Raw genomic sequence first — 23,025 nt, 5'->3', positions numbered from 1 at the left:
CTGGGGAAATAGATGGAGGGGTACATGAAACTGGGGGAACTGATGGGTTCGCCTCCCTTAGGCTAATTGTAAAAAAAAAAAGAAAAAGATTATACTGGACAACCTCTTTAAAGTGTCGCACATTAGCAGGTGTATATTAAAGGGGTCGTCCAGGCATAATTTTTTATGGTTTATCCTCAGGATAGGCCAGAGATACCTGATCTGTACAGGGCCGATACTCAGCCCTTGGACTGATAAGCTGTACGGAGCCACTTCTGGCACCAGTCCTATACACAAAATGGGGCCAGAAGCAGAAAGTTCCGTCTACTGTATATCAGCCGGCACCTTCACTGCATCTCAGCATTTATTGAAGTCAGTGGGAGCCGAGCTGCAGTGAAGGCGCTGGGTGACTAAACAGCGGATGGAGTTTTCTGCTTCTAGGCCTGCATTGTGTAAAGAACAGGGGCCAGAAGTGGCTCCATACAGCTGATGGGACCATGTGTCAGCCCCCTACTGATCAGGCATTTATGCCCTATACTGAGCAAAGGACGTAAAAAAGATTGACATTGATTTGGACAAATCGCACATTTTAATGTTCAGTCTCATGGCGACGCCTCATTTCTGGAAATCCTGTACCTAATTGGTCTTTACAGTTACATGAGGTGCAGGACTCCCAGCAAGAAGGGGCTGGCACAAGACTGAATGGACATTAGCAGTGGACAACAGTGTGCCGGGGACTGATGAGTATGCTTTTTATTTATTTATTTTACACCTCATGCCTGCCACATCGGTTGCTCCTCTGCAGATCAGCTTTCCAGGACAGAGCAGCTACAGGTAATGGTAACAATTCTAGGAGTCACGCTGTTCACTTGCCATCCAGGGTGTTGCAGTAGGTTTAGGTAGTGCGTTGTTCCACATGGTATAATGGGTGAGCAGCATGGCTCCCGACCTGTTATTACCTTTAGCTGCCCAGTCTCGGTACCGCTGGTCAGCAAGGGTCTAGATGGTGGGCCCCTAGAAACAATTCCACTGGTGGGCCCTAGACATCCCAGTCCGACCCTGATTAGACTACATGTGCCCCAGGAGGTGAAAGCTCCTCTTTAGGCACATAAATGTAAAATGCAGAAATAAATCTACCTATGTGTGACCTGTTTTGTGCAGCTGCAGACTTACAAAAGCCAACAAGTATGGAAGAATCTATGAGACAGTCCTGTAACCTCATCGATACATTTGCTATGACGTCTCTCTGATAGAAAACCTCACTGCTGATCTCTGACTATGGGGAAAAGTCTCCCCGATTAGAGCAGCAGATAAAAGAAATGTCTCCGCCATAGCTGATCTTACCCTTATATCTCTGGCAGATGTATCCTCTCTCCAGACTACAATCCTGTGTAATCCAAGTACCAGCGCTCAGTAAAGCCCCACGTTGCAAAGCCACACAAGCCTGTTTAAATGGAAGAAATTAGAAAAATGACAGATTTTCATGTGCAGCAGGTCTTAGGCAGGAGTGGAAACATGCTACAAAGTAAGGGAGCATTCACACGGTGTAACGTGCCGCGAGATTTGGCACGTGTACGCCGCGTGACCCTTTGCGTGCCGTACACGCTCCCATTCATTTCAATGGGAGCGGGGAGCATATGCGCCACGCTAGTTTGCGGCCGTGCATTTATTCACGGCCGCAAACTAGCGCGGCGCATACGCTCCCCGCTCCCATTGAAATGAATGGGAGCGTGTACGGCCCGCAAAGGGTCACGCGGCGTACACGTGCCAAATCTCACGGCACGTTACACCGTGTGAATGCTCCCTAAGAGCTAGGGATGAGTGAACTGACTGGACTGAACCAGATTCAACCCACAAGCCAGAAGAGGACACTGAGTGACCACCAGACACCATGAGGATGTCCAGGAGAGGTGAGGTAAGGGGAGTATGCCTGTTATGTTGCCGCACCTCCCCTGGCTATAGAAAGTTCCAGCATTCATGGTCACATCCATTGGCAACCGATCAAGACAACTAAGATGGTTAAAGAAAGTAGCAAAACTATAACTGAGCTGTTACTACGAAAAGCCTGTACATTGTAAATATGCAGGGCAGAAGTGGAGGACTAGAGTGGTCACTTTAAATGGCTGGGGCAAGTCGCTTCTTTTTTCCACCTCTAGCGGAAGTCAATGGGAGCCGTGTGAACTAGCCCTAATAATCATCAATAATTCATCAAACAGAACCAGACACTTTGATAAATCTGGGGCAGTGTACTGTCTAGTTCCAGGTTACACTTTCTATCTTTTACACAGTATTAGTAAATCTGCCCCATTCTTCAGTGTTTTCATATGTAGAGGTTTCCATTTTACGGATTCCCGTCCTCTACAGGTATATTTGACCTGTCCAGCCTAAAATAGGTACATCCATTGTTAGGGAAAGTTCACATGGAGTTTTTTGGTCAGGGTTTTGAGGCCGTATCCACCTCAAAACCCTGACCAAAAAGACGGCTTCCATTGAAAGTTGGAAGTTTTTTCCAGGAGCTGTTTCTTCCGGCTCCTGGAATAAAGAAGCGAGATTCTAATTCTTCAGGCCGAGTTGCCTCGCAATTTGGCCTGAAGACACTCCCTCCTCCGGACTAGGCCCATTCATTGGGCCTAGTCCGGAGCAGAGTGCGCGGCTGTATGCTGGTGCAGTGCACCGGCTTTCAGTCGCGGCTACCCGGATTTTGGCGGCCTCCACCTCAGGTTACGATCCAAAAAACCCTTCTGCGTCTCGCTGAGCGTCCATATATTAGTTTACACCCACAAGTGGAGTACTATGGTAGTCGGGAGAACTTGCATAACAAATTGTGGGATGCGTTTTCTCCTTTAACCCCTTGTGAATGTGCAAATTCTAGGGCTAAATTAAAATATTAGTAAAATAAAATCAAATTTGAAAATTTCACCTCCATTTTGTATTAATTCCTGTTAAGCACTTATAGGGTTAAAATACTAGGTATATGTTGTTTTGGCTTATTTAAGGGGTGCAGTTTTGAAAATGGGGTGATTTATGGGGGGGGTTTAATACAAGGGTCTTTCAAAACCCCTTCATAACTGGATTAGTCCCTTAAAAAATGGGTTTTGGAAATTTCTTGAAAATTTTGAATATTGTTGTTTCACTTATAAACCTTCTAATGTCCGTAAAAAAGAAAAGTGTGACTAAAGTTTGATGCCGACATAAAGCAGAGATCTGGGACATGAGATTTTGGATATAATTTTGGCGGTCTGACTATCTGTATGCAATGCACACCATTTAAAACTTTATAAAATGCATATTTTTCAAAATTTCAACCAAATGTCCTATTTTTTCATAATTAAACACAAAACATATCAACCAAAATTTACCACTAACATGAAGTACAATGTGTTACGAGAAAACAATCTCAAAATCACTTTGGTAAGTTAAAGCGTTCCAAAGTTATTGCCACATAAAGTGACACATGTCCGTTTTGAAAAATCGAGCTTGGTCAGGAAGTCAAAAAGTGCCATCGGCGGGAAGGGGTTAAAGGCTATTCAGGCATATCTTTATCTCAAAGCCCGAAAATCTAATGATAGAGCCCCTTTAATGTTTAGCCAGGGGAGCAGGAAAAACAAGACATCCCCTGAAAATGAGACTTCGCGCATCAATAAACTTTCATATATGTTTATATATTAGACATGTTCTATGTTGTATCACATCCACAGCTTTCTCTTTTCGGTTTGGTGTTGTATTTATAGGATAGATTTTAGGACTGGTTTTGTCTCACTAGTTGGAGGTTTTTGTATTTTCTTTGCTTCTTTGGTATATTTAGTGCTATATATATATATATATATATATATATATATATATATAATATATATATAGACAATACATTACTTACAGATGAACTTCTATAATAGCGTGGTTGTCCTTTGGCCCAGTTTGTATAATACACTCCACTTTGATCTGACCAGAGATACTTGTAGATGTCATGCTTGTCATGTAATCCAATCCAGACATCGACCGTAATGTTTATTAAATGAGACATCAGAAAAGCTGTAATAGAACATATGATATGTATGTATTATATATGTATCACCATGTAGTCAGGGAATAATATCACTCCTTAGTGAGTGAGGACCTATACAGAGGTATGGAGACTTATTAGTCATTTTTGCTCCACTGGGGGGATTATGGGAAACCTCACATCATAGGCTTGTTGAAAAAGTCATGCATGATGTATAAGAGGTCTAACCCTAGAGGGCAGCAAATAGAGGCACTGTTTTCCTATTTACATCCTGGAAAACAGATTTGCATATTTTTCCCATAATCACCATGTAATGAAATACAATGTAGTAGATGTAATAGATGTAGTAGTCTGTTATGTTGGTACAACCCTGGATCTCCACTTAGTATACTCTGGGGCAATGGTGTAACTTTCGTGGTCGCACAGAGAGCATATAATACTGTGTGGGGGCCACTGGTGAGCACTTAGTACTGTTTGGGGGGCCACTGGTGAGCACTTAGTACTGTTTGGGGGACACTGTGGAGCATGTAATACTGTTTGGGAGCCACTGTGGAGCACGTAGTACTGTTTGGGGGGCACTGTGGAGCATGTAATACTGTTTGGGGCCTCTATGGAGCATGTAATACTGTTTGGGGGCAACTTTGGAGCATGTAGTACTGTTTGGGGGCCACTGTGGAGCACGTAATACTGTTTGGGGGCCACTGTGGAGCATGTAATACTGTCGCAGTATTGTTTAAATGCTGCATTTCTCACTCACCGTATTCTTGATAACTACAGTTGTGGGTACTAAAGCTTCATCTCCTTCAAGTATCTGAGATATCGCTTCAGCACCCATAACGGACCACTATCAAGAATTCTCTCTAGGAAGGAAACAGGGGCCCCAGATAAAAGTTTACACCCAGGCCCACAAGACACCCCAGAGTGTAATAGCATTTTGTGGGTGACGTACCCCAAAAGTTTTTGGTTTAGGATCAAACCCAAACTTTTGGAAATTTTGGGTGAGATCTGAATCCATACAAACCAGTTTGCTCATCTCTCTATCAATGTTCTAGTCCTGAAGAATCTCAACAATGGTTATAAACTCTACAATGGATATACATATTAGGAAGACAGTACAATATACAGTAGAATAAACGTTTGTCCATTACTTACATTGTACCAAATCATCATTTATAGTGGCCAGATTTCCTCCTGAGGACTGACAGGCACGTCTGGCATTATCCCAGTGAACCCCTTCATCTTCTCCTGTGCCAAATATCCCGTAACACTTATGTAGAGAATATCAGAATATGGTTATGACTACAACTGTATAAAGATAATAAAGCAAATATATATGGCAACAAAGCCGAGAGGAATCACGTCAGATAGAAGTCTATATTCGGATATATTAGATAACACATGCAAAAATTCAGCAAGTACCGTACAGAAATTCTGAATTGTTCCCTTTAAAGAGAGTCACCAGAACCCAGAATATCAAGACAGAACAGAATGATTAGATTGCACATACTGTATTTGTTTGCAGTCTGTTAACATGGAGGTCTGTACAACATGAGGTTTTCAAAGGGAGTCTGTCACCAAAATCCAGCATATCAATCCAGTTTTTTTCAATATGCAAATGAGCTCATTGGAGCAATGAGGGTGTTGCCATTGCTCCAAAGAGGGAAGCAGTAATGCCCTGGTTGCGCCTAAGATCTCATTTGCATATTGGCAACAACAACCATTAGATTTAGTTGAGCCTAACATTTCTATCTGTGGCTAAGATGATACGCTGGGTTCTGGTGACAGGTGGGATCTATTGAACATCCTGAGCAGGGTCGGACTGGGGTGTCTAGGGCCCAACAGTGGAATTGTTTCTAGGGGCCCACTGCCAGGACCCTGCAGATCAGCAGTACCGAGACACGACAGCTAAAGGTAATAACATGTTGGGAACCATGCTGCTCACCCACTATACCATGTGAACTACTTAAACCTACTGCTATACCTTCTATAGCAAGTGAACAGCGTGGCTCTTAGAAATGTCACCATTACCCGTAGCTGAAGTGTCCTGGAAAAGCTGATCTGCAGAGGTCCTGGCTGTTGTATCATCGCAGATGTAATATTGATGGTCTAACCTAAGGACAGGCCATCAATATTAGAAACATGGATAAATCCTTTAACGTGGTTGTCCAGGAATTGGAGCAACTTATGTGCTGGGCAGGAGGTGTAAAATAAAAAACAAATAAATAAAAAAGAATACTCATCTGTCCTTGGCGCTCCATTGTGCGCCACCAGTGTCCATTCGGTCTCGTGCTGGTGCCTTCTTGCTGAGAGTCCTGCACCTCATGTGACCAATTAGGTACAGGATTTCCAGAAATGAAGCCATGAGACTGAACAGACACAGGCGGGAAACAATGGGGTGCTGGGGACAGGTGAGTATACTTTTTTATTTATTTTTTACACCTCTTTGGCAGTCACCACAGTGATTACAGTTTATAGACAACCTGTTTTAAGGGGTTGCCTGGGCCAAAATTTTTATGGCCACTTCACTGGTCCCCCCATACAGTGGACTCTTCATTGGTCCCCCATAATGTATGGGGAACAGTGATGGGGCCATTATACTGTGTGGGAGCAGTGATGGGGTAACATCCTGTGCAGAAAGGGGATGTTAAACTGTGTGGGCCATATTAAAGGGGTTGTCCAGGGTTAATCTTTTTTATGGCCTGTGCTCAGGATAGGCCATGAATACCTGAAACCCCACATTGCAGAAACACAACGTCTTTGGCTACTACAGAAAAAAAAAGTGTTTTACAGAACCAGCAAAGTGAATGAAGTTTAATCAAATTTACCTCATCCGCACACTGCAGGAAAAAAAGAAAGTATGGGGAAAATGGATTAAAAGCTCAATGAAAAAACACTGTGGAAAAAATACACTGAGATTCGCCGCTATATTTTATATATCCACAGTGTTTTTTAGCTGCGTCTCGCTGTTGGGCCTCATCCTGATCATCTCAATATACTGAGCATCACACTATAAGGCTGAGTTCACACAGAGTTTTTTGGTCAGGAATTTGGTTCTATTGTGAGGCTGATTTTGAGGCGGACTCCTGACCAAATAACTCCATGTGAACTCAGCCTTAGGTTAAAGTAAGGGTAAGTTCACACTGGGTTTTTTGGTCAGGATTTTGAGGCCGTATCCGCTTCAAAATCCTGACCAAAAAGACAGTTCTTTTTTCTGTGAGGCGGTTTGTTCCGGCTCCCAGAAAAAGAAGCAAGGTGTTCATTCCTCATGCTGTTTTGCCTCGCGATTCGGCCTGAAGACACTCCCTCCTCCCAACTAGTCCCATTCATTGGGCTTAATCTGGGGCGGAGTGCACTGCACCGGCATTCAGTCGTGACTACCCAATTACCCAAACCCCGTGTGAACTTAGCCTTATACCTATAGGGAAACTGCAGGTTTTTCTGTAGGTATAAGTGACATGCTGCAATTTCCAAAATCGCAACAGTTTTGGAAATTGCAGTGTGTCCACCGTGTGCGTTTTTCTGCAATGTGTGGATGGGATTGCACTCACAATATACCTACACACTCAAGCCTGGTTCACATCTGCGTTCAGTAATACATTCGGTTAGTCTGCATGGGGACCCCCCCAAACAGACTACCAAACGCATTAGCAAGCGGTGTGCAGTGAAAGCACATGGACCCCATAGACAATAATGGGGTCTGTGTGCTTTCCGTGTGGTGTCCGCATAGAACATGTGGACAGAAAAGTACTCCATGATCTACTTTCCTGTCCGCATGACTTGTGCAGACACTGCACAGAAAACACATGAACCCCATTATAGTCTATGGAGTCTGTGTGCTTTCACTGCACACATCTTGCTAATGCGTTCGGTAGTCCGTTCGGGGGGATGACGGGGTTCCCATACAGTACTCACACAGTATACAAGACCCATACTTTACACAAATGTACATATTAAACATACATATTTTACCAAAAGAATTTACTCACATATTCCAGCAGTAAAACATTGCAGCAGACGGCTCCCTGTCTTCCCCACACGCTATGATGTGAGAGAGGACTCACTGTGAGGGGGAGGGGGAGGGAGGAAGTCCGGGCAGCAGGGATGAGACTTCATAGGAAAGCAGCATAGCAGCTGCAGGTAAGTGAAGGAAGAGGCCATTAGCTGATGCTGAAGATGCACATGCTGTCCTCCGATATGTACAGCTTCAGCATCAGCTAATCGGGGCCCCTGTGTGTTAAGGCAAATGCATTGGTCAGGTGCCCAATCGGGCCCCGACCAACGCATCTGCATTGGTAAAATGAAAACTTTCAGTCGCGGTTCGGGGCCCACCGGGGGATTCACCAATGTCCCGATGGGCCAGTTTGACCCTGATCCTGAAGATAGGACATACTGTAAATGTCAAAAATGGGAATAACCCTTTAAGAACAATAGCAATTTCATAATATAGACAAGTAGGTAGAGCTACAGGGATATGCCCGCATGACGGGGGTTTGGTGAAGGGTCACATGGCTACAGGTGGATGAATGAAGGAAAATGAAGTTATAGGATATGTAAGGTTTCTTGGGAAGAGTGAAGAGTTAAGCCTCATTAATAACATCTAGATCTAGTCAATTTATCATAGGGGTGCAGAGGAATCCCACTTATGCCATAGTCACCAAGGGGGCCCAAAGGTCCCTCTTCCACATAAATAAACAGCAGTATTATAAATGGCCCTTGGAGGTGAGGGTGGGAGGCTTTGCCATAGGGCCCTGTAGCTCATAAGTTTGCCAGTGCATTTTATAGTTATTTTACAGCCAACAGAACAGAACAGAGTCTGACCGCACATGACAATTCACTGTAGCTTATATTTAGGGCTGGGTATACAAGTTATTATTGTAGTTCTGTATGTTCTATATTCTATTTCCTTCAGTAATATTAATATTGATGTAATTACCTTCTGTCCAAATGGCATCCAGTCTTCTGGACATCCACCTTCTGGGGCAGGAAGAGTTGGGGCAAATGTGGCATTAATGGAACTATCTGTCCTTTCACAGATAAATGCATGAGGAATGCCACAATTTAAGTCATTCCAAACCCCTATAAAAATAAATTATAGAAAGAAAAGGTAAATTAATGATGGGTAGCCAACCATTAAGGGAAGGAGACCCCTGACTGCTGTGGGTGGGTTGGTGAATACCAAGTATGGGGGTTGAGTTTCCACCTCCCCCAGCTACTTAAACCACTGGTATATTGCTGTAGAGGCTCTGAATACCTGTACAATCTGTACCTTTGTTACTAAGTCCATCCAATACGTGTAAAAAGATGTTTTAATCAATATGCAAATGAGCCCCATGTTTTAATTATAATAATTATATTATATATTATTTGCATAATTAATTGATATCCTATCCTAAGGATAGGTCATGAATTAGTAAGGGCGGGTTCACACCTGCGCCCGGTCTCTGCTTTGTGGGTTTCCGTCTTCTGCCAACAGGAGATTGAAAGGTAGTCAGTGTCTGCCCGTGAGCGCCTGTGAGCGTCTTCTGGTCTCCGCGGTGAAACTGTTTTTTCTTTTTAACCAGATACAAAGTCCTGCATGTCCGACTTTGTGTCCGGTTTAAAAAACGGTTTCACCGCGGAGACTAGAATATGCTCACGGGTGGACACTTTGCAAACACATTCAAATGAATGGGTTTGAAAATTGACTGCCGTTTTCTATCTCCTGTCCAGTTTCTCGGGCAGAAGACGGAAACCTGAAAGCAGAGACTGGGCACAGGTGTGAACCCGCCCTTAGTCCCAGAAAATTCCTTTAAGCTGAGGCCCTATGTAGTGGGCTGCAAGAAAAAAGCAATGCGGCTACCCCTTGAGCCTTGACGCAGAAAAGGCTTTTGACCACCTTGACTGCTCATTTATGACTGCTGCCCTTCAGAGATTCGGGTTCTCTGGGGCCTTCCTTGTGGCTGTTAGGGCATTGTACGCTTCCCCTTTGGCTGAGGTCAAACTCCCCAACTCTGTCTCCTCCTCACTCCCTATCTGTAACGGGACGCGTCACGGGTGTTCTTTATCCACACTTATATTCGCCCTGTGTATCAAACTCTTAGCTTCTCAGATTCGCTCCAACCCTGATATTACTGCAGTTATGGTTAGAGATAGATTAGTCTTTCTGCGGATGATGTCCTTCTGACCCTTACTAATCCCCACACTTCCCTCCCTATTCTACTCCGTGAGTTGAAAACTTACGTTGACCTTTCTGGTTACAAAGTTAATTCTGCCAAAACGGAAGCCTTACTCCTTAATATTCCTAACAGAGTCTTACAGATCCTCAAATCTAACTTTGATTTCCAGTGGCGAACCCATTTTATTCATTACTTGAGGATTCAGCTTTCCCCTTCCTACTCTACTCTTTATTCTGTTAATTACCCTCGCCTGTTCAGTGACTTGCGGGCCCTTCTGGATAAGTGGTGTCCCCTCCCCATCTCCCTTATAGGTCGTATCTCGGCTGTCAAGATGACCCTCCTTCAAAAGCTTCTCTATTTTTTTGAGACTCTTCCAGTGGCGGTTCCACGCACGGAGCTGAGGGCTCTTCAGAAATCAATCTTCCAGTTTATCTAGAATGGCAAGCGCCACCGTATTCACTCTAATGCATTTCTGTTGTACCATTCTCCTCCTCGCCCCTCACCCCTCCTCTTAGGGCCCATCCGCTTTACGCGAGCCATTTGGCTTACTTGCTCTAAGCTTTTTCCTTTGGTCTCCCAATGCTCCTATATGATCTCTTTCTTGTATAATTCGCTTCTCCCTGGGGGGCTCATGACGGCGATGATACAGCCTTGGAGCCGACTGAGCCTTTTTCATGTTGCAGACCTGGTAGACCCGCTGACCTTGGAGATTAGGCCAATTTGACTACTTCACCTCACTGCAATTGCCTGCCTCAGAGTGGTTTCACTACCAGCAGATTGTTCACTTTGTGTTTTGAAGGCATCACCGCCTATCTTCCTTCACCTGTGTGGGGGGGCCAACAATATCTTTTTTAAAAAAAAATTGTGTTTGTGTGACTTCTCAAGGGCTGATGATGGGTGTGGCTCATCCAGACCTCATATTTAATTTGGAACTACAGACAACATAACTCTGGGGTCTTGTGCCCCCAACACCTGCATCTTGTTCCGTGAGACCCAATACAAAATACCCCTGTCCTGCTCCACCCCCTTAATCTTAGTAGCCCTTCCCAATCTTGGCATTGTCAGTTGAATGTAGGCATGCTTTGTCATGTCTTCTGGGACTGCACTAGTATTCGTCCCTTTTGGCTGGAAGTCAAAGCCCTCTCCGATGCCCTTTTTGTTGGACCCCCTCACCTACTTACTTAACCTTCCCCCTAAGCATTTGGCAAACAGACCTCTAAATTGTTCCTGTACTTATGTACGTCTGCTAAGACACTCATTACTCTTCACTGGAAAAGGAGTTCCCCTCCTTCTGGCCCTGACCTTCTTGCACAGATGAAGGACGTGCGCAGTATGGAATACCTGACTGCCTCCCTCCACCACACATTGGACGCCTTTCAGGCTGCATGGTCATCGTGGGATACATATTGTGCTTTGCATGGTTTTTGACTCCTTCCTTTGCCCTTCTCCCTCCCTCCCCCCCACTCCCTTTCACCCCATGCTTTGTATAACTTGTTAATGGTTTTTCACTTTGACTTGTACTTTTTTTGTTCTTCTTTTTCTGTTTTTTCAATTTATAAAAATGTTCAATAACAATTACAGTTTAAAAACAAAAAAGTGCTGTGGGGAAAACCGCAGTGGAAATGCATCTTTTATTGTTGTAGATTTGCTGTGGTTCTTTGAGCCAAATCCAGGAGTGGAATGAGCAGAAGGGATAAGTATAAGAACTTCATTACCTATTCCTTTTGTAGCCATTAGAGATGAGCGAACACTGTTTGATCGAATAGATATTCGATCAAATATCAGGCCGTTCGAGGTATTCGATTCCAATCGAATACCACGAGGCAAACGCACTAAAAATTTGTATCCCCTCCCACCTTCCCTTGCGCTTTTTTTGCACCAATAAGTGCGCAGGGGAGGTGGGACAGGAACTACGACAACAGAGGCATCGAAAAAAAAAAAAAAAAAAGGAAAAAGTAATTTGCTGGCTAAAACAGGTGACCTCCAATTTATACGAATAGTGGATTTAATATCCGGTCATATGAGACTGTGAACTATGTGACTGTGAGACAGGGATAGATGTACAGGCAGGGTTAGCTAGGGATTACCTTTATTTAGGTGGGAATGTCACTCACCCAGCTCTTTGGGGCTCTATCTGGTCGGGATCCCTGTCAGCTTGCAATATGCAGGAGCTGACTTTTTCCCATAGGAATGCATTGACCAGTGTTGATTGGCCGAATGCCATACAGAGTACAGCATTCGGCCAATCAATGCTGGTTCTGCCGGAGGCTCATCTGTGAGGAGGCGTAGTCTAAGATTGGACCAGAATGGAGACTGCTGTGGACTGATCTTAGACTCCACCTCCTCCGGTAGAACCAGCATTGATTGGCCGAATGCTGTATTCTGTATGGCATTCGGCCAATCAACGCTGGTCAATGCATTCCTATGCCGAGATGTAGCAGAGCTGGCCGTGCGCTCAGCTCGACTACTCCGGAGATGCAGCCAAGCTCAGCGCATGACCAGCACTGCTACACCGGAGATGAAGCAGAGCTGGGCGTGCGCTCAGCTCAGCTACTCCGGAGATGCAGCCGAGCTCAGCACATGGTCAGTTCTGCTACACCGGAGATGAAGCAGAGCTGGCTGTGCTCTCAGCTCGTCTACTCCGGAGATGCAGCCGAGCTCAGCGCACGGCCAGCACTGCTACACGGGAGATGAAGCAGAGCTGGGCGTGCGCTCAGCTCGGCTACTCTGGAGATGCAGTCGAGCTCAGCGCACGGCCAGTTCTGCTACACCGGAGATGAAGCAGAGTTGGCTGTGCTCTCAGCTCGGCTACACTGGAGATCGAGCTCAATGCACGGCCAGCTGAGTGTGCAGCAGGGTTCAGCATAGCTGGTGTAGCATAGCTGGCCGTGCGTTGAGCTCAGCTGCGTCTCCAGAGTAGCCGAGCTGAGCGCACGCCCAGCTCTGCTTCATCTCCGGTGTAGCAGTGCTGGTCATGCACTGAGCTCGGCTGCATCTCCGGAGTAGTCGAGCTGAGCGCATGGCCAGCTCTGCTTCATCAGAGATGTAGCAGAGCTGAGTGTGCGCTGAGCCCTGCTGCACACTCAGCTCTGCTGCATCTCAGATGTAGCAGAGCTGAGTGTGTGCTGAACCCTGCTGCACACTCAACTCTGCTACATCTCTGTAGACCAGCGTTGATTGGCCGAATGCCATACAGAGTACAGAATTCAGCCAATCAACGCTGGTTCTGCCAGAGGAGGCGGAGTTAAAGATCGGTCCACAGCAATCTCCATTCTGGTCCGATCTTAGACTACGCCTCCTTACAGACAAGCCTCCAGCAGAACCAGCGTTGATTGGCCGAATGCTGTACTCTGTATGGTATTTGGCCAATCAACGCTGGTCAATGCATTCCTATGGGAAAAAGTCAGCTCCCACATATCGCAAACTGACAGGGATCCCGACGTAATACAGTGACTTGGACATGTAAGATGCCCCCAGACATGCTTCCCCTGCTGTCCCAGTTGCATTCCAGGGTGTTGACATCATTTCCTGGGGTGTCATAGTGGACTTGGTGACTCTCCGGAGTCGAAGAGTGGGATCCCCTGAAACGAGCATTTTTTCCCCATAGACTATAATGGGGTTCGATATTCGTTCGAATAGTCGAATATTCAGGGGCTATTCGAAATAAATATCGAATATTTTACTGTTTGCTCATCTCTAGTAGCCATTCTTGACTTTGGTTCAAAAAAACTGCAGCAAAATTTGCAACAAAACAAGAAGCTTTTCTGCAACGTGGAGCCTTAGCCTTAAGCTATGTCACCTTCCCTGTTAAGCCACACCCCTCTCTCTGGCCCAAACCCCTCATAAGGTATCTGAAAACCTAATAAATATAGTACAAGGCAAATACACTGGTTTAGTGAATTCTAATTATCGAAAATTTTAATAGAATACAGTTTAGAGTAGTTTGTAAAATTTGAGGCATAAACCAACTCTCTTTTGACCCATAAAATGCAAAATCTTATGATATTGTTTCATATAGAGAGGTGATTGTAGGTTTAAGCCTTACCCGTGCGTGTACGTATCTCTGTGCAAAACTCATCATCATTGAAAAAGTCCGGCTGATTTGATGCCCAAGCGACAAAGTCAACTGGAGAACCGTCCATCCATCTAATAAAGAAATGGAGCTGTCAACATATAATATTCCTACTTAAAGGAGAATGATCAGACTTATACCATTAGAAACAGCCCATGGACATGAGTGTGGTTGTTTCTGGAAAGAGAAATATGGACCAGTCACACAGTACAGTGAAAAAGATGTGGTCCAGCAATGTACGGCAAAGCCATAGGAAAAAACCACCAATATACTGCCCCACAATTAGAATGGTTGTCACTTTAGATTATGCAAACAACTGCTATATCCTGTATATAGTCCTGTATATAGTCCTGTATATAGTCCTGTATATAGTCCTGTATATAATGCATAACAATCAGTAAGAAAGGTAATATCAGAGACTATCTATTAAGCTCTTACTTAAATTCTTTATCCAGTCCCAAACGTAGGCCGATGTAATAAGCGGTTTTTGTTCTTTTGGTTGAAATCTAAAATTGGAAAGGGAGGGATAAAAGGAATAAGGCTCTGTTCATACCAGCATCATGACTTCTATTATTAACCTCTTAGGGTAAGTTCACACAGGGTTTTTTGATCAGGTATTTTTTCTGGGAGCCGTTTTTCCGGGACTCATTCTTCGGCTTGAACAAACTCCCTCCTCCGGACTAGGCCCATTCATTGGGCCTAATCCGGAGCAGAGTGTGCGGCTGGATGCCGATGCAGTGCGCCTGCTTTCAGTCGCGGCTACGCGGTTTTTGGATCGGAACCTGAGGCGTCCTCCGTCTCAGGTTCCGATCTAAAAAACTCTGTGTGAACTTACTCCTAAAGTGAGTCTGACCTCAGAACCCAGCAGCTCAATCAAATTGTATTGTCTGTTGCTGGTATATTGTCAATTTTGTCAATATGCAAATAAGTTCTTTGGAGCAATGTTCAAAAAAAGCAATTCTGCCATTCCAGGTTATTGAAATGGATATCTTTATTGATTTTTTTTGCTATACTTAATGTGTACACAATAGTTATTTTTAATGTTTTAATATGGTTCTACACAAAGCTTGTTTCACAGCCCTGAAATAATAATGAGATGACTCTGCTGGTCTGTTCCAGTCTACACAGCAAAGCTCTATTTGTAACCAGTAACCAGTGTGAAAATGATAGTATTTCAGGACCTCATGTATATGGATAGCGTATATAAATATATATATATACACACACACACACACACACACTATTATACCATACATGATATATGTTAATGATAGGAGGACGTCTTTCCCAAATTTTATAGGTGGAGTGTGATCTAGATCACTGCATAATTTATCTAGCCAAGCTTGAATGCCCCAACTACATTAAATAGATTGTGCCCATGATGAAAATGTTCACAGTAAAACCACTGGTGACCATGAGTATTGTGTGACCTCAAAGTCTCCTTCATGGGGTATAAGTTTACTCAACAAGTGTAACTCCATCATGGCCCCAATTTTACTACCAATGTGTGATAAAAGTCGCTGTGGACTGTGTAGCCTAGAAGGAGAAGAATATCCGTACTCAGAACTTACGTATTTCCAGAGGAATCTCCGCTCAGATTCACTGTTAATGGTGACAAGATGGGAAAAATTACGTCTACAAAATTCTTGAGCTTTCTCCATCGGCACTTGATCCTCGCTAACATAGTATTGGCTGTCATTGTAGATCAGCCAACCGTCACTTGTAAATTCAAATGCTATGATATAAAGGGGATACAAATATATTATTATAATATACAAGTGGGAAGGAATGACAGACATATTTTCCGAATGTAAGAGATAACTTAGCGGCATAGGGAAATGGATTGTGGTCTAGCACTAAGGTGTGTGTTCTACCATTTTTCAGTGCATCTTTATCTCTCTATGGGTAAAGACAAGACGTTTGGAAAAGTCATTTATTGCCAGATATTTATTGGGTGGCAGTTTCTCTCTGTAACCCAGAACTGCTCACCAGGATCCAGAATATCAAACCAGCCCTGCAGATAGATAGGAGGCATTTACCAGTTCTATATTTAGGGGGTATGATATGGGGTCATTATGAGGGAAATTGGTCTGTATTAGTTTAGGAGGTCTAGTCTGGGATCTGTATTAGTTTAGGAGGTCTAGTCTGGGATCTGTATTAGTTTAGGAGGTCTAGTCTGGGGTCTGTATTAGTTTAGGAGGTCTAGTCTGGGGTCAGTATTAGTTTAGGAGGTCTAGTCTGGGGTCTGTATTAGTTTAGGAGGTCTAGTCTGGGATCTGTATTAGTTTAGGAGGTCTAGTCTGGGATCTGTATTAGTTTAGGAGGTCTAGTCTGGGGTCTGTATTAGTTTAGGAGGTCCAGCCTGGGGTCTGTATTAGTTTAGGAGGTCTAGTCTGGGGTCTGTATTAGTTTAGGAGGTCTAGTCTGGGGTCTGTATTAGTTTAGGAGGTCCAGTCTGGGGTCTGTATTAGTTTAGGAGGTCTAGTCTGGGGTCTGTATTAGTTTAGGAGGTCTAGTCTGGGGTCTGTATTAGTTTAGGAGGTCGAGTCTGGAGTCTGTATTAGTTTAGGAGGTCTAGTCTGGAGTCTGTATTAGTTTAGGAGGTCTAGTCTGGGGTCTGTATTAGTTTAGGAGGTCTAGTCTGGGGTCTGTATTAGTTTAGGAGGTCTAGTCTGGGGTCTGTATTAGTTTAGGAGGTCTAGTCTGGGGTCTGCATTAGTTTAGGAGGTCTAGTCTGGGGTCTGTATTAGTTTAGGAGGTCTAGTCTGGGGTCTGTATTAGTTTAGGAGGTCTAGTCTGGGGTCTGTATTAGTTTAGGAGGTCTAGTCTGGGGTCTGTATTAGTTTAGGAGGTCTAGTCTGGGGTCTGTATTAGTTTAGAGGTCTAGTCTGGGGTCTGTATTAGTTTAGGCGGTCTAGTCTGGGGTCTGTATTAGTTTAGAGGTATGGGCTCTTGTGTTATATATTTCTGTACTGATTCACTTACCAGGTTAGTCTACACTTTTAAAGAATGAGAAATACATGACTTACCAATAGTTTTTGGTGGCTCTTCCTTTAATTCTGCTCCTAGAAAGAACAGAAAATTACATATATAAGAATCTGTATTAATACTGACGCTGTGATATGGTGCAAATATCTTCCTCCCTACCTTCCCCAAAAGAAGTAAAAAAAAAGTATAACTTTATTAGATGACCAGCTTCACTCCATTTGGTGTACTAGTCTAGTTTCTAATTTTTTATACTGTTATTTTGTTGCTTTTCTTTGTTCGTTTTAAGTCCATGCTATTTATGTGCAGAACACCACTCACAAATGAGCACTGTGTTGTGCTGTCCCATAACCAACATTTTTACAATAGACTGTCAAAATATACTTCATGTTCTATTTTTGTCCGTTTTCATGGATGCCTCCATAAATTGGAATAGATGAGGAATCCGTGAAAATGGGCAGCCTTTGGGTACAAAATGGCTGTGAAAAATTGACATTTTCCATGGTTATTTGCACCACTGGTCATCTTTTTTTGCTCCTTGTCACAAAAGTTTGATATTTTGACATTTTAAGTCAAAAACTTGCAATGAAACTCCATTCACTGATGTTAGTGAAGGAGTTGAAGGCATTTCAGCAACATTTTTGCAGTGTAGCCCTGGCCGTAAACCCACAGCACAATTTCCTTTGCACTGTAGGTTTTGGCCACTGTTAGGGTTTGAGATCTTGAGATTTCAGGATCGTTTTTAAAATCTGATTTCCGATCATTTTCCAGCTGATCCCGATCCCAATTCCGATCCTAATGCAAGTCAATGGGATTTTTTTTTTTTTAAATCATTTTCAAAAGCTATGAAGTTACCAAGAATACATAAAAGTTCTTAGAATGCATAGAAAGAGTAAGGGAACACTTAAATGGCCAAAAAACATTGTTTTTTAATCACTACACAACGTGAAGTTCAAAAATTGAAGCACATGAGCCTCAGTCATATGAGTGACCTCTTCAAAAGTAAGCATAGGCATTAAAATACAGTTTTTTCATTAGCGTGGAGTCCAAACAGACGTCATGCAGCTGCGCCCACTCCACAGCCAAAAGATGGAGGTTTACCAGGGGGAACATTTGTACGTCAGGCCCCTCTCGTCATCAGAAGATCAATTATTGCAGGCTTATGTTCAACAAACCTCTGCAACATATGCAATGTCGAATTCCACCTGGTGGGGACATCACATATGTGCTTGTGAATCGGCAAGTGGTGTTTGCGCTGAAACTGAGCTATGAGAGATGAAGCTACCTTGGACCGTCGTATATGGGCACACAAAGTTCGTACTTTGTCAATCAGGGGTGCAAGATCGGGATAGTGTTTCAAGAACGCTTGCACCACCAAATTGAATACATGAGCAAGGCAAGGTATATGTGTCAATGGGAACAAATTCAGAGCCACCACCAAATTTCTACCATTGTCGCAGACCACGTTGCCTATTTTGAGGTCTAACGTACCAAACCATAACTCAGTTTCAGCAATTATCGCATCTTTGATGTTTTCAACAGTGTGACATAGTTCCCCTAAACTAATTAATTTGAGTACTGTTTGCAGCCTTCGCCCGCTAGCACACCGATACAAATGAGGTGCATTTCCAGACCCATGATTTGGTGGAGGTTCTGGTGTGGAACTCATTCTGTCCCCGGAACTCTCAGGAAATGAAGTTTCCAAATTTGTTGAAGGGGAAATTGGAACCCCCAATGACTTATGAATGACACTACTTCGTGTTGGAAGAACAGACAACAAACTGCCGTCAACATTTTGTCAAGGGTCAAAAATGTTGACCCAATGTTGGGTCAGAGATGGGTAGTGGCCCTGCCGATGATGGCTAGTTAAATCAAATCAAAGAAGCTTTATTGGCACGTCCAAATAGATATTTGGCATTGCAAGTAAAGTGGGGGGAGTTGGGGTTGGGAGGAAGAATGGTGGGGGGGGTGATTTGGGGTATAATAGTCTTTGGGGTATCATCTTCCTCTTAGTTGGTGGCAGGTGGATGCCTATTGGGCAGTGATCTCCACAGTCAACTCCTCTTCTCCCAGTAGGATGTAGAATTTCCTCTTCTCATCATCCAATCAGATTAATGCAAGTCGGAGGAGCTTTATTGGGGCCAGAGGGAATGGTTTGTATTGCGGGCAGGGCGTTGGGATATGTGGGAGTGAGTAATTGGGGGGGGGCAGAAATGTCCAGGGGCGAATGGGTGATTGGGGGGGGATTAACAGTCCATGGGTTTCATCTTCCCCTCATTTGGTGACAGCTGGACAAGTATTGGGCAGCGATCTCCACAATAGACTCCTCTTCTCCCAGTAGGATGTAGAGTTTCCCCTTCTCATCTGCCGATGTGAAGTCTGGGATGTGCAGAGAGTTTTTGGTAGTAGAAGGCCCTCACAGCTGACTATTCGGTGCAGTGTAGCAAGAAGTGTGCCTCGTCTTCACAGTGTTGGCACAGTCTGTTTTCCCGTGGCTTGTACGTCTGCCTGTGTCGTCCTGTCTCCATTTCCAGGTTGTGGGCGCTCAGTCTGTACCGGCTCAGGGTCGGTCTGTGTTTGGGGTGGGGTATTTTTTCCAGGTAGGTGGCCATGGTGTAGTCCTTTTGCAGTGACTGGTACACAGTGAGTTTATTGGAGTTGTTTATTGCGCTTCTCCATTCCTCGACAGGGGCGGATCCAGGGCCGGGCGAGCCGGGCAACCAGCGGCCAGGACCTAACAAAATGGTCCCGGTCGGCATGTCCCAATTTCAACACATGAGCTGAATACATAGGTGTTTAAAGCAGGAGCTGTTACAGCTCAGCTCCTGCTTTAACGCTGAGCTCCGGCATTTGTAGCCGCGATGTGATGACGTCATCACATCGCAGCTACAATATGTGTATGAGGAAGAGAGCTGCGAGGGAATGAGGAAAGGTAAGTGTGTGTGTGTGTGAGAACAGTATGACGCTGGGGCAGATGAACGGAGGGAGAACGGCATGACACTGGGGCAGATGAAGGGGGAAGAACAGCATGACACTGGGGCAGATGAAGGGGGAAGAACAGCATGACACTGGGGCAGATAGAGGGGGAGAACAGCATGACACTGGGGCAGATGAAGGAGGAAGAACAGCATGACACTGGGGCAGATGGAGGGGGGGAGAACGGCATGACACTGGGGCAGATGAAGTGGGGAGAACGGCATGACACTGGGGCAGATGGAGGGGGGAGAACGGAATGACACTGGGGAAGATGAAGGGGGAGAGAACGGCATGACACTGGGGCAGATGAAGGGGGAGAGAACGGCATGACACTGGGGCAAATGAAGGGGGAGAGAACGGCATGACACTGGGGCAAATGAAGGGGGAGAGAACGGCATGACACTGGGGCAAATGAAGGGGGAGAGAACGGCATGACACTGGGGCAAATGAAGGGGGGGGAACGGCATGACACTGAGGCAGATGAAGGGGGAGAATGGCATGATACTGGGGCAGATGAAGGGGGGGAATGGCATGACACTGGGGCAGATGAAGGGGGGAAAATGGCATGACACTGGGGCAGATGAAGGGGGGAAAATGGCATGACATTGGGGCAGATGAAGGGGGAGAACGGCATGACACTGGGGCAGAGACGGTGGGGGGACATGAAACTGTGGGCAGATAAAGGGGGAGAATGGCATGAAACTGTGGACAGAGATAGGGGGGGGACATGAAACTAGGGGTAGATGAAGGGTGTATATGAAAATGGGGGAGAGACGGAGGGGGGACATATAATTTATGGGTGACTGTAGGAGGATTATACTGTGTGGAATCACATGAAAAATGAATGAGAATGGGCGGAGTCAACATAAAAGTGGGCGGGGCCTAATTAGCACGCCGCACGTTTTATTCCCTCTTTCTAGTCTTCAACAGTTGGGAAGTACAGGTTAGAAGTGCGAGACCCCCCAGTAAGTAGGGCCCCGCCAAAGTCAATTGCCCAGGGCCCCGCAAACCCTGGATCCGCCACTGTTCCTCGATGTATCGCTAGTCCATGTGTCCATTGTCAAATGCACACATCCACTAACAGATTGCTTTAGGGCACGCTTGATCTGTTGCTTGACATGCTTGTGCAAGGCAGGGACCGCCTTTCGTGAAAAGTAATGGCGGCTGGGTACAACATATAGGGGCACTGCATGGGCCATCAAGGAGCGAAAAGCCTTTGATTCAATAAAGCGGAAAGGGACCATTTCCAAGGCCAGTAGTTTTGAAATGCTGAAGGTAAGCAGCATGTGTGGCTGGATAGGTTTTAGTCTGAGAACAGAGCTCCCTTATTGATGGGAACAGCCGCTCTGTTTTTCTCAGCAAAATGTAGATATACATTTTTCTCGAAGGTGTATATAGTCTGAGAACAGAGCTCTCTTGTTCATAGAAAAAGCTTCTTAGTTTTATATTGAAAATGAGACATATATCGTTATTACAATTGCTAATCTACCTATGCTACCTCCTAATACCCTCACTAGCACTAGCACCTGCCTACACTGACCCTAGCTGCAACTGAGCTCCTCTCCATAGCTAGTATGTCAGGAAAATGGTGGATCAGCATCATCACAGCCCTTATATAGAGTGGTGTGATGATGCTGCCGATAACCAATCACATTATTGCCCATAGCTAAAATGGTGCCTGAGTTTCAGGCATCATGTCAGCTTTTCCTACAATGATTGTCCAGTAGCCAAGCATTGTGGGAACTAACTTCCGCCTAAAAAGATCGGGATCGGAATTCTGATCACGATTGTGAAATTTGCTCGATCGCCAATCGGAATCCGCTCTTTTCCAATCCCGATCGCTCAACCCTAGTCACAGTATGTGGTCTGGGTAAATCTCATCCATTATGTTGTAGATCATGGAGGGTTAGATGCTGGGAAGTTCACAGTGATGAATCCCCCCGTGTCCCCGACCTTCCTGACGCATTGTGTTAGAGTGCCATATTGATATAGGTGGACATTCTCTTTACTATTAACATGTCTTTACCTTTCTTTAGCTCACAAATCCATTCCAATGCGCTGTCACAGTGCAGATCATTCCATCTTATTTTATAACCAGGCAGCGACCCACAAGATTCCTCTCCCAAGTAGTTGTCAGGTTGCGAATAGCCCCAGTTCTCATAAGTCAACTAATTAAAACAAAGACAAATATCATTAAATTGGCTATTAATTACATTTCACAACATAAAAGCAATTTTCCAGTTTCCACTATTGATTCTACTTAGGATAGGCTATCATTAAATCTGTGGGGGTGAAACACCCGGGACCCTGCAGATCAGCTGTACCAGGACATTGCGGCTTCTGGTAATGTCTACATTCTGAGATCTGCGCTGCTCACTCACCATACGATTTGTAACAGCAGTTGTCCATACTGCGGCTCTGCTCCATAGACTTCAATGGAGCAGCACTTCAGTACCAAAACCCACTGTATTGTTACAGCTGATCTGCGAGGGTCCCAGGTGTCAGACCCCCACAGAGCTAATATCATATATAGTTCAGTGACTTCTCATATTTTCCTTTCCCGCCTTTCAAAATTCATAACTTTCTTGTTTTTCTGTTGACATAGCTAAGAGAGGGCTTATTTTTTGCATGACGAGTTGTACTTTCATTTGCACTATTTGGGATATATATATAATGTTCTTTTTTTTATTTTATATTTTTTAATGTAGATTGTGAGCCCCATATAGGTCTCACAATCTACATTTTCCCTATCAGTATGTCTTTGTAGAATGGGAGGAAATCCATGCAAACACGGGTAGAACATACAAACTCCGCAGGATTTGAACCCAGGACTCCAGCGCTGCAAGGCTACTGTGCTA

At 44.6% G+C, this 23,025-nt stretch overlaps 1 protein-coding gene across 1 annotated transcript in view; it reads right to left on the bottom strand.

Moving 5' to 3' along the window:
• LOC142200942 (macrophage mannose receptor 1-like) overlaps positions 1 to 23,025 on the bottom strand; it is a 92,992-nt gene that overhangs the window by 33,967 nt on the left and 36,000 nt on the right. Inside the window, exons 15-24 of the mRNA XM_075271688.1 lie at positions 22,194 to 22,335; positions 21,340 to 21,381; positions 15,774 to 15,941; positions 15,694 to 15,703; positions 14,645 to 14,698; positions 14,180 to 14,280; positions 8,913 to 9,055; positions 5,132 to 5,246; positions 3,854 to 4,008; positions 1,324 to 1,423 (exon numbers count right to left, since the gene is read on the bottom strand). Of these exons, the coding sequence (XP_075127789.1) occupies positions 1,324 to 1,423; positions 3,854 to 4,008; positions 5,132 to 5,246; positions 8,913 to 9,055; positions 14,180 to 14,280; positions 14,645 to 14,698; positions 15,694 to 15,703; positions 15,774 to 15,941; positions 21,340 to 21,381; positions 22,194 to 22,335 (1,030 nt within the window). The remainder of the gene's footprint in view (positions 1 to 1,323; positions 1,424 to 3,853; positions 4,009 to 5,131; positions 5,247 to 8,912; positions 9,056 to 14,179; positions 14,281 to 14,644; positions 14,699 to 15,693; positions 15,704 to 15,773; positions 15,942 to 21,339; positions 21,382 to 22,193; positions 22,336 to 23,025) is intronic.

Source organism: Leptodactylus fuscus, chromosome 4 (assembly GCF_031893055.1).
Source record: "Leptodactylus fuscus isolate aLepFus1 chromosome 4, aLepFus1.hap2, whole genome shotgun sequence".
Classification (NCBI taxonomy): Eukaryota; Metazoa; Chordata; class Amphibia; order Anura; family Leptodactylidae; genus Leptodactylus; species Leptodactylus fuscus.
This window is presented reverse-complemented; position numbering and strand designations above follow the sequence as displayed.